Source organism: Capsicum annuum, chromosome 8 (assembly GCF_002878395.1).
Source record: "Capsicum annuum cultivar UCD-10X-F1 chromosome 8, UCD10Xv1.1, whole genome shotgun sequence".
Lineage (NCBI taxonomy): Eukaryota > Viridiplantae > Streptophyta > Magnoliopsida > Solanales > Solanaceae > Capsicum > Capsicum annuum.
The window spans coordinates 57,414,218-57,427,426 of record NC_061118.1 but is presented as its reverse complement, the minus strand read 5'-3'; the positions used below and the strand labels follow the sequence as shown (position 1 = coordinate 57,427,426).

The following is a 13,209-nucleotide window of genomic DNA, read 5'->3' as shown; positions in this document are numbered from 1 at the left end:
TGCAGCCTTGGAAGCAGTTGATGGAGAATTGACTTTCTTGGAAGTTATTTCATTGTTTTTAAACTTTGAAGTATGAAAAGTTGAGATGAGAGATAGAGATCGTCCCACTGGACGTGCCAAAATTTGTTGGACAATAAAATTTCAAGACCGAAAAATAAATAATTTGAGACAAGAAATTTACTACAACAATCGATTTTATTGATTTCAATGCGAGTATTACAAGCTCTATGAATTATCTGATTCGCCTTTTCAAATATAAATTCAAGGGCTAATTAAAGCTTGATCTTGAATTTGAACTTGATTTGATGGACTTGAGGGACTTGATCTTGACTTGTGCTTGAATTCACGGGCTTTTGAGCTTGTTCTTGAATATTGCAGTCTTGATCTTGAATCTTGATGAACTTGATTTGGATGCTTGAGCTTTTAGAGAAATTGTGGCGTTTGATCCACGAGCTTTCTCTTGCTACTTGTTAGAATTTTGGGGTCCCTTTTTTTCTGAATTATGAGACCTCTATTTATAGTTGTAGGAAAGGAAGAGTCATGATGAATATGGATTTTCTTTAACCAATCAGATTTAAGTGATGTGGCACCTTTTTATGGGCTTTTATTTCATGGGTCTGCTGCATCATTTTGACATGTGACACGGTCCTATTGGCTCCTTCACTTGACTTGGCATGCCACGTTATTTTACATGTGGCGCTTATTTAGGCCCCTAGAGTATAACAATATCTTGGGCTTAGTAAAGTGGGCTCATAATTTGTAGTCCAAATTAATGGACTAACCCAATAAATATTGGGCTTTATTTAAATCCATACACATTTGGACTTAAATAATTAATTCAATTATATTAATCCGTAATATTTATTTGGGATTAATATATTTTGAATTTAATATAATTCAAATTTTGTACGGATTTAAATTTAATAAAATTGCATCGCCCACAGACCCGTTAGGCTATGAAATTCAAAAACACATTCATTTGGTATTTTAACAATTAAAAATAGAATTGGAGTTGTGTTTAGCCATAGTATCTTAGTAATGGAATACTTTTGAAGTTAGAAAATATAAAATGTATAAATATTTTTTAAAAAAGAAATAGATTTTATGAAAATTGGGTTATTTTATTAAATAAAAAATTTAACCTTTTTTGAAAGAAAAAATTAAAATGTGCAAAAGGTGAATTCAAAAATAGTGAAAACACCTCTTGAGGTATTTTTTTAAAAAAATTTAAATATTGTAAAGACATATTTCAAAATATTTATGACCAACTGTATTCTAAAATATTGTTAATAATATTTATGGTTAAACGCCTTAATTTATTTGACACCTTTTGTCTAATAAATTCAAAAAAGAACATAAAATTCTTTATTTTCCCCCTTTTTAATTTGTTTGAGTTATTTTGATTTGATACGAATTTTAAGAAAGTAAAGAAGATTTTTGAATTTTATAATCTTAAATAAAAGATATGTTACATGTACCAAAATATTTTTTAATCATACGGTCTTAAAGATGTCTTGTGAAAAATTAAAGCTGAAGTGTTTCTAAAAAAAAAATAACAGTCATCCTTTTTTAAAGGAACTAATAAAATAAAAATAGTTCAAACAAATTGAATCCACACGAGTAATATTTAGTACTATTTAAACTTCTTATTTTACTCCTAATTAGATAATTCATAATGACACAAATATTGATAATGAATTTTACACCATAAAAATTTTTTTTTGCAAACTTTAAACTTCATGTCTGAGTTAAACCCAATCATGTTTCGCTAAATAGTCCAATCTCTTTTAGGGTGCACAGAAGGAAAATGAAGGCAAAAAACTATATGATTCATGTATTCTGAACAACAAAGTGGATATCTAGGGTTCAGGTTCTATATATTGATAGTATCACTACTATAAATTTACTTGTTCATTAAAATTTTCCTCTGAATAATATTGGCGATTATTTTCACTGATATTTTGCTTTACTCAGTGAAAAAAAGAAAAAAAAATTGTGTGTTGACACAAAAATTATTTTCACTGATATTTTGATTTACTCAGTGAAAAAAAGAAAAAGAATTGTGTCTTGACACAAAAATTGTTTTAACTTTTCAAGTAGTAACAAAGACAAACAAATTAAAATGGAAGAATAGATTATAATGTATATAACCTAAATTCAAATGCACACCTAGTCAAGAACAAATTTATGAACTTGTAATCTGTCCTAGATGAGAGTTACGTATAGCATTAGCTTAAGAGTTAACATCACTCATTTAAAAGAGCAAAAATGAAAGAGGAAGATCAGATAGGTCAGTAGACCAACATTGACAAGGCATGCATTTATGAGACTTAATTCTTCCCTTCCTAACACTGTACAGTTAGATTTTATTGAACAAGAAGAAGAGGAGAGAAAGTTACACAAAGGAAATGGAGAATGAAAAGTCTTTTTAGCCCCTCTACAGAAAAATTGAAGAAAAGGCTTAAAAAAAAAAAAAAAAAAAAAAAAAAAATTATACAACCAACAAAGCAAAGAGGGAAAAAAAAAAAAAAATTGACAGTCCACACAAATTCGAAGGGTTCCACTTCCACCACACACGAATGTAGCACTTAAATTAGTAATTCCACAACAAAGATGGCTCAAAACAGGTCGAAATTATTCCCCCATCCTCAGGATATAACCAGCCTGTTTCCATAGTTGAACAATCAGCAAATACAAAATCGTTCTTCAATTCGTCACCGAAAAAACTTGTCCCTAGTCTCGGCAACTCAATAATTTGTGTCAATTCCTCAGATGTTGCCAGGTCTATTGCGGATACCAACGATGATAAAGATGAAGAAGGTGACACATTTGACGATGGTGGAGTTGAAGTAGTGGTTGTAGAAGAATTATTGGGCGAAGTAATATTATTATTGTTATTGTTATCAAACTTGTCCATTGCTGCTGCTTTAGCTGCTGCTACTTGAATGTCACGTGGACTGAGTGTTACTGGTCTAGGAAGTGAAGCAGCTAGTTCAGGAAAGTTGAGAATAGCTGAATTACCTTTTATGCTTAACGCTGCCACATCATGAGCTCTAGCTGCCATTTCTGGATTTGGGAAAGTACCAAGCCAAATACGCGATTTCTTACGCGGCTCGCGGATTTCTGACACCCATTTTCCCCAATTCCTCATTCGGACTCCTCGAAATACCGGATGCTTGCTACTGTCGCGATTTCTCTTTATCTTCTTATTGCTAATTTCCGACTCGTCTTTATTATCTTGTGCTCCTCCTGCTGAATTCATCATTACATGTACATATATATTTACACAAGAACAACTAAAGGAGTAAGAAAAAAAATATATTATATTATTAAGAAGAAGCTAGCAAGAAAGTTGAGGATCAGTTGAATGAATATCAGTGAAATGTAGAAAGCAAAAGGATGCATCCAAGAATACAACTTTTCTTCTTTTTTCTAATACGTCCCGAAAATAATAGTCACCCACAACACTTATAAGGGAAGGAAGAAAAGGGGTTGAGGGGTAGCAGGGGTGGTAGGGTGAGGTGTTGTAGGAAAGAGGGACCCATAGAAGAAATGGGTCATACCCTGATAAACCCCTGTGGTACGACAGGGTCCCCTTCACCAGTAGGAAGCAACCAACCATTATATTGAATTGAATTGAATATGTTACTCCTAACTTGTTTGTGAATGTAGGAAATATAGCTTTTATGGATTTCACATTTCACCTATGTTTCACTGTTCATTTATCCCTCTCCCCCCTTTATCATCTATATCATCCACCACATTTGTCCATTCCACATGTGCCCTTAACAGTCATGTCTGATTAATGCACATATACTTATTTTATTCAGTGTCACAGTAACTAGCTATTCTTGCTATATAAAGTCTCACTCATCATATATTTTATTCCGTATAAACTCATTTACAACTATATATATATATATATATAAAACAAATAACTATACTCTTCGTCTTGTGATTCACTTTGACATTATCAAAAACAGAAGTTTTTTCCATCACAAAGAAGTGGGAAATTTGTATATAAAACATGATTTTCTCACTCATTCACACCGAACAAGTTCACTGGAAAAACACATGGTGCGAAACAAATTCTCATTGAAATACTAAGAAGCTTTCTAATTTTTTTTGTGTAAAAATATTAAGTATTATTTTTTCTTTTCTTTTTTATCAATTCAATCAAAATATTTGTGGGAACAGCGGTAGAACATTTTTCAGTGGGAAAATAGTAGTTTCGTGTTACTAGGCACGATATAAAAGCTTTTTGTAACTTATGGTCCGAAATAAACTATAAATATATTTATGTGCATAAAACCATCTTATTAGAAAAATGAATAGTAAGTTTAAAATTAAATTACTTTAAATATAGAAAGATGTCTTCTTTAAACAATTACAGTGAAAAGTGCATCACAAAATTGAGATACAGAGAGTGATACTAATAAAACTAAAAAATACTAAAAGTTGTTTAGGTTTCCTAATTGCATTTAATCTCTGAGGGGTTATTTGATTTGAAAAGAGTTATTTTGAGATAATTAATTTCTGAATTACTTTTTCTAAAATTAGTTATCCTAGCATATATATATATATATATGGAATAACTTATTCCATCACTTTAATGTGAATGGTGGGATAAATAATCTTGATACTAACTAATACCTCTAATCAAACATGATTAAAAATAATACTTCATTTTATTTCGAAACTATTTATCCTTTATACCTCACACTAAATGATCCTAAGGGGTCGTTTGGTTGGGAATGTAGTTATACTGAGATTAGTTATATTAGGATAAGTTATACTAAGATTATTTTTTTATTGAGTGTTTGGTTTGTTGTATTCAAAGTAATATGCATAGTATAATTTCTAAGAATAAATTAATTGATTACCAAAATACCCTCCATCTTATTTAACTTTTATATATATATATATATATATATATATATATATATATATATATATATTCAAGCTTTAAATATTTATTCTTAAAAATAAAACTTTTATCTTATTTAGCTTAATTTTTTTGTGTGTATGCATTTCCATAATTATATCGTGTGTATTTTAAAAATAAAACTTTCATCTTATTTAACTTTAATTTTTTTGCGTGTGTCTTTCCATGATTATGCCGTGTGTGTTTAAATTTAGTTTGAAATAAAACTTTCAACTTAAGTTTGTTAAAGTAAAAGAGGATTTGTTGTTTATGTTACTTCATTTAAACACATATCACTCATATAATATAGAATATTAAAATTCATTTAATTGATATATACAATATCAATTTTTAAGTGATTAAAAAACTATTTAATTTAAAATATGTAATTCAACAATGGAGTCGGCATTTTTATTATTTTGTAGAGAAATTAAAATATATAAATAAACATAATAATTATTCAAATAAATTTAACATATCATATATTCATAAATAAAATATTTCTTAAATGTGTATGAATCTCTAATATTTCATGTTAAATTACCTATTTTGTTCTAAATTTCATGACATATTGATAATCTCATTTTTTGTTAAAAAAATTCAGCATCAAAAAATGTGAAAAATAATCACTCTCATTTTTCATTATTTCGTATCACTAATATTTGGAGAGTCAAATTATATATTTTTTTAAAAATAATTTTTAAATATTTTTAGCTAAATATAAAATATTTTTTTATTTAATAATTAAGCATGTATTAAGTTAGAAAGGGAATGCCAACATACTTTAATAACTTGTCCATGATTTTATAAAAACACCTTATATTTTATATAAGAAAAATAAAGTAATATATATATATATATACTAGTTTAGGTGTACGTGCCTCGCGCGTGTACCTCAATTTATTGGGTTTAAATATTACACTAAATAGGATATTTGTTTAAATAATAAAGATAAATACAATAATTAAATTCAACATCTTTTGAAGAATTTATTTAATTAAACCTAACCTTTATCAAAAAATTTGTTAGGCCGATCGACATTTATATTTTGATTAAACTTAATCTTTACCAAAAATTCTTGTTAACTATCCTACACATAATGATGTTTAATTAATTAAAATGAATTACCTTTAAATTGACGAATGGATTGTTCAACTTCTCTAGCATGTTCTTCACCATGCAAATCTAGCTTAAGCACAACAGTGATGATGGTCTTCATTTGAAATTTGAGAATTCTTCGAGGTTAAATTATTAGAAGAAATTAATTGAAAAGTTTGTATAGAAACAATAATACGATAAAGAGGTCAATATATAAAAATTTCTATGGAGTATTTTTCTATCGTATTTTAGGAGTATTTTTTTAATTGATCAGTACAAAGAAAAATATTAATTGATTCTCTTTCCATATATTTTAGGAGTCCCGTATATTTTAGGAGTCTATTTAATAAATAATAATTAAATAATAAATTGAAGAAAATAGTGAAAAGACAGTTTTGTCTAAAGAAGGGTCTTTTAATGAAGGGCAAAAAATTCAAATCACTTTTCGAAAGGTTTCATACTTTTAATATGTTATATAGATATAGATATAGATATAGATATAGATATAGATATAGATGTGGAGTATTTCTTTTTCCATATATGTGGAGTATTTCCGCGAATAGGCTAAATAGGAGGAAAAATAACTCTTACCTGCGTACTTTTTCCATATATGTGGAGTATTTCTTTTTCCATTTATGTGGAGTATTTTCATGAATTTTGGGAAAATTTTGGACAAAATTGCGTGTTTCATAGGGCAAATAGGAGGAAAAATATATTTTTCAGCGACAAATAATTATTTACAGAAATTATTATAGGAGAAAAAAGGTGACGATGTTGTCTATTATAGAGTTTTTTAATGAAGGGTAAGAAATTTAATTCATTTTTTTTAAAGGTTTTCACACTTTTAATATTAGGCTAAATAGGAGAAAAAATAACTCTTACCTGCATACTTTTTTCATGAGTATTTCTTTTTCCATATATGTGGAGTATTTCCACGAATTTTGGGAAAATTTTGGACAAAATTGTGTGTTTCACAGGGCAAATAGGAGGAAAAATATATTTTTCAGCTAAAAATAATTATTTAGAGAAATTATTATATGAAAAAAAAGGTGAAAAAACGATTTTGTCTATTATAGAGTCTTTTAATGAAGGGTAAAAAATTCAATTCACTTTTCTAAGGGTCTTCACACTATTAATATATTATAGATATAAATTATAGATTATAGATATAGATATAAATATATATAAAGCGATAATCTAAGAATTTGAAGGGCAGTTGTGTCCTTTTCTAATTTCATTCCAAGGATAAATAATGATAGGATTGTTATCCCACCAAATGGGTGGAAAACTTATCCCGGTACTATTTATTAGTCCCGCGATAAGTTATTCCTAATATTGTCAACCAAACATGCATTGAAAATTTTATTTGGGGATTATTATTTTATCCCGAGATTATTTGTTTTTGTACCTTAAACCAAACGGCCCTAAAGGACTAAGTATCATGTAAGAAAAGCATATGGCCGGCCAAGATAATGTCTTTTACTAATAAAATTAATTAACAGAATTGTTCTTTCGTTTTCTTTACCAATAATTGCAAGGTAATGTCTTCACTAAAAACAGAAGTTTAATAGTTTCAGAGGGTGTTCGTACATTTTCTCATTTTTTATGCTTTATTTTGTTTAGTTACACTACAAATAACTATAACCGCTGTTTCTGTACTTTTTTTGTGTTACAAAACAAGTATTCCGTTTAGCTCAGAATTAAATAGAAAATAGTGAATTGGATTATTATATTTTCAATGCACAGCAGTTCTTGTCGACATTGCAAAATGGGAAAAGTCAACAAGTTGATCAATTCTTTACATTTAATAGACTGTTTTTAGAAGACAAATTTGTCCTGTTTGTAGTGGGAGAAAAAAGTCGATCGATCTCAAGATCACAAACTAGTGAAAGTAGCTTTACAGGATTGAATACATCTCATATATTTTTTTGGTAACTAATGAGTGTACTCAGTCCGTTTTAATTTGTTCTTCATTTTTTGACTTAACACGAATTTAAAAAATAAGGAAGACATTTATATCTTGTAATTTTAAATTAAAGATATGTAAAATATATCAAGATATTATTTACTCTTGCGATCTTAAACATGTCAAATAAAAAGTTGAAATTTAAAAATTGCCGAAAAAGATTAAAAAATATTCTTTTTTTAAATGAATTGAAAAGAAAAGTAAAACAAATAAATTAAAATAAATAAAGCAATAATTACGAAGGAAAACACTAGTAAGATCAAGAAACTAACACAGCTTGCTTTGGTCTCTTAACAAATATCATCAAAGCTGGAGCTCTGACATATCCCCTAAGCTGGAACAAAGAAATAATGCATGAATATTCTAATGCATGTTAGCGCTCTAAGATTACATACAGTGGCACAGTCAACATCTTAACTAAGAGAATTCAAAATCAAAAAATATAAATAAAAGAATTAGTCGAAGGGAATTCAACGTCTGTTATATATAATAAAAAATAATTTTAAACTTGTATAAATAATATAATTTTTTATCAAAAAATATTCGGATGAACTCCCTCACAATTAGCTAGCTCCGCCTCTGTCTATAGGTTACCTCCTTTGTCAAGTTATGCACGGTCACGAACCAAAATCTCAGGGTCGCGATGGTATCTACTCCAAACTCCAATGATAGGTAAGCCCGCTCAACTAAACAAGAAATGAATAAAAAGCGAAAAGGAAAGGTAAATCATTTACTCATAGTCAGTATTTTAAAAAAGCGAAGGTGTGAGGCAAGACATTTAAATTAGCATGGAATGAGGTGTGAACCTCGAGGCGATGAGGTGTAAGCCTAATGAATCTTTCAATTTTTAATTTATAATATACAAAATAGTGTTATAAAGTAAAAATTGTAATCAATTAAAATATAATTAAACAAACTCATATAATTAAAACATAATTAAACAAACTCATAAAAAATAAAAATTCTAATATTATTCTACAAATATATATATAAAGAAATCCTATAATTGCTAATATGGTATGCATCAACTCTAACACTTGGTACTTTCATATAATAAAAGAATTAAATTTTTGTAAAAGATATTGGTATCATAATTAAATATCAAGGACGAGGACGAGCAAATATTTAAGTTTAGGGATATTGTAAAAGAACTGCTATAATTGTTTTGTGTTCTTTGCTCGAGGATGAGCATATATTCACTTGTGGGGATATTTGATGAGATATATTTATTAGTATATCTTTATATATATAGGAAGTATTTTAAATAAATATAAATAAATATATTCTATTCTCGCATATTTTCTAATAAATCTTGCATGAGGAACAAATTATAAAAAAAGAAAGAAAGAAGATATAAGTCAATCAAGGAAGATACATCCGCTACAAGTTCATCAAAGACTACACAAGGAAAGAGAAAGAATTTAAAATAACAAAATTCTCACCAAGGTTCTTGAATTTCTCATCAAAGTTTCATGATATTTGTCATGTCAAAATATTATCAAGCAAAATATCATTAAAATTGCATGATAAATTATCACGTCAATTTTTAATCAAGATCTCATGATATATTGATATTATCTTGTAAAGTAATTCATCAAGGCCTTCATATAAATTTTTCTAGAAATAGGCTTGAAGGAAAGACACAATATACGCCATTAGTCTTGTTTTCTTTTTCTTTTTTTCTTTTTCTTTTAGTAGGACAACATTTTCTTAGTAGTTTTATCTTGTCTCCATAATGGAGTAATTTCTTTCGATTGGGATGGTTGATAAAACTCAAGATATATAGATTTATAATACTATTTTAGTTTTAATACATGCTTTGTCTGCACGTTTTACTTACATCTTCATATTGTACCGAAATAATAACTTTATCTAATTATTATTTTCACATGTATCTATTCTATCTCTAAGTTATTTTTATATTGATTTTGTAATTGTCACGGAGCAAAATTAATATATAATAATGAATGAGTAAAATAGTAGATGGAGAGTAAATTTTAGTAATATATTATTCAAATCTTTAATTTTGCTTCTTTTAGTGCTAATTCTCACAGATGAAATAACTCAAACAAGTTTATTGATTTGATGATCTCTATCTTATTTCTTTTAGTCTTAATTTTCACGGAGGAATTAACTCAAATAAGTTTATTGATTTAAGAGATCTTTATCTTATTCCTTTCAGGTCTAGTTCTCATGGAGGGATTGACTCAAATCATTGATGTAAAGACCAATCGCAAGATATCTTTACACCTTTTAACACAACTCAGGCAAGAAACTATTTGATTCAATTGTCACTAGTCTTAAATTATTTAATTGGCATAACCTCACGGAATGTTAATTAATTATTTCTTTCTTAGCGAGTTAAATATAATTGTATTAGCAATAAACAATTATTCTTTAGACAAAATATATGTGAAAACTGAAATTTTGTTATAAAAATATTTTCAAGTGAATTCAACGATTTTCATATTTTTTAAATAAAAAATTTTAAAAAGTAATCTATATAATTTCAATTTTACCGTTCATCAGTTTGATTCTCTCAAATAGTAATAAAGACAATACATAATTGTAGCCTAGATGGTTTCAATCTCTGTGAGACGATATCTTAAATTATAATAGAATTTGACAGAGTACGGGGAAGAAAATCCTATACATATTTGCCTCGTTAAATATTTGACGCCGTTATCGGAGATTGATAAACATCCACTTCAAATTATTTATCTTATTACTACTTTGAATTTTTTTTTTCTTACTATATCTTCGAGTACTTTGTATTCTAATACTTGGCAAGTTACAAAAAACAAGACTTGGAGATATCATATCATATTATACTAGATTATATTAGATTAATTTTAGAGAAAATAGTCAAAAAGTTCCCCAGCCTATTACTCAATTACCAACTACACACCTATACTTTGTGGGGGTCCTATTACCCCTCTGAATTGTTTAAAATTAAAATTATTACACCCTTAATGACTTACGTGGGAAAAAGAATGTATTTCACTCTCTTTGAGAGAGTGAGTCATCAGAAAATATTAGAATTTTATTTTTAATATTTCTTTTCAATATTTATATATATTATTTTAATTATCATTATATTTTTTTTATTATTAATTTCTTTCTTCTTTTATCACCATGCCCAAATTATTCTCTCCACCACCATTCCACCAATGCCATTATCATAATCACCATCATCTCCACCAAGTCTACCGTTTATCCATTTCTTCATCTTCCTTCATTTTTCACCCCATATAAATTATTAACCTTCTCACTTTTATTATTGTCCAATTCACTCAAATTTTACCTAAATTTCAAGAATTAAGAATCAAACATTAAAAAATCAAGAATCATTAAGACAATATTGTACTGCTAATACCATGTTATCTTTTTTGACACTTCAATATAAGTCGATCCTCTAATTCAAATTATTTATCTCATCTCATCTACCACCATCCCATTACCCCCGACTATGCCGCAAACGCCATTGATGTTTTATGTTCAAATTCATCACTAGAAGAATCTTCTTAATCACATTTTTCAGAAATTTAATTCGTTTTTTCATTTTCAGCTATTAGCCGCAAACTCCATTAATTTTTTTGTTCAGATTCATCTCAAAGAGAAGATTCTTAATCACATTTATTAGAAATTTGACCCACTTTTATATTTTTAGCTATTATAGAATTTTTGATATTGTTTTAACGATGAAAAAATGATAGGATGTGATGAAAAGAAGAAGAATGAAGAAAAAAGTAAACAAAAATAATTTTAAATAAAAAATACACTTATTTATCTGAGATTGGTGTGTGTATATCACAACCCGCTCCAAATCTGGGTGTAATGATTCGGGGGAGGGAAGGGGAATCGATTTCACTTTAAAATAGTCTGAGGGGTTAATAGTATCCCCGCAAAATATAGGTGTGTAATTGATAATTGGATAATAGAGTTGGGGGAAGGGGGGAGGGGGCTTTTGATCGTTTTCTCCTAATTTTATATTTTTTTTATTTTCAAATATTTTGTTTTGTAACGTCTAATTAGTGCTAGAAAGCAAGATTAAAAAAATTAATTATGAGCGAATTCACTTTATGCACTTTAAATAATATGAACTTCAACCAATCAAGTAAAGATATTATTAAGTTGCTAGAAAAATATTGTCAAAAAATATCATTTGTGGCTATTGTGATGTCGATCACCAAAGCTTTGAATGTCAAACAAGTAACACGTTCTTTTATGCGGATTATGAAAGAATAAATGATCTTGAATGATCAATTGATAAAATTAATGAAAGTTTCATTACTAGTGAATATTGTGGAGGAAATCATCTTGGTCATGAATGTCAAATCAGTGTTCATATTTTTTTTTATTCTTCTTATGAACAATCTTATATTGTTTCTAATTCTTTCGGGTACATTGATTCTAGTGAATATGATTGCAATTGAAAATGCAATTAATACTCATAAGAGAATCAAAATATTGAAAGTGAACCATCTCAAAAGGAAAGTGTGAACTTGAAGGAAACTATGCTTACTTTCATAAAAATTATTGATGAAAAGTATACCCAAATTCATCAAATCATAAATAATCTAATAATGCAATTAAATGAATTAACAAGTATGGTAATCTCCTATAAAGATGGTGAACTTTTAGATGAAACTATGTGTGTAAGGATGGAACAATTGACAAAATGAAAGTGTCTTGTGAAAAAGAATCTATCGTTCATAATGAAAAAATTGATCTAATGAAGTAGGTTGACAATACAAATTCGGTTGAATTCAACTTAATACATAATAAATGCATATTTGATTTTTCGTTAACCTAAAAATTAAATAATTTTGAGGAAATTGAGAATGAAGAGGTCACAAGCACAAAAACAATATTATTTAACCATTATTCTTCAATTTCTATTCATAATTATAATTCTGTGGATTTTGTTATTGGAGATTTTTAGAAAAGTACAAAAAATGATCCTCGTGAAAAATATAAAATGGAGTTAAGAATCATTATACATGATTATTTGCCCTCTCGAGACAGGTCTAACACAAAAGCTAATGATGAAAAAAAAGAAAATACATTATAATGATATTGACCGAGTGAGATTCGAGAGAAACCTCAAGAATCAAAAATAAAATTTTAATTCAAATTTGAGGCGGGGGGAAGGGGGCGGAGTTCACAAGCTCCCGCAAGAAAAAAATGTCTATATATAATTATATTTCAGTATGTATTA

At 27.9% G+C, this 13,209-nt stretch overlaps 1 protein-coding gene across 1 annotated transcript; it reads right to left on the bottom strand.

The window, feature by feature from the left end:
- Window positions 1-2,334: 2,334 nt before the first annotated feature.
- Window positions 2,335-4,058, bottom strand: LOC107879676 (dehydration-responsive element-binding protein 3). The gene has a single exon (XM_016726648.2). The coding sequence runs from the start codon at window positions 3,263-3,265 to the stop codon at window positions 2,594-2,596; it is 672 nt and encodes a 223-aa protein (XP_016582134.1). The 5' UTR covers window positions 3,266-4,058; the 3' UTR covers window positions 2,335-2,593.
- Window positions 4,059-13,209: the final 9,151 nt, after the last annotated feature.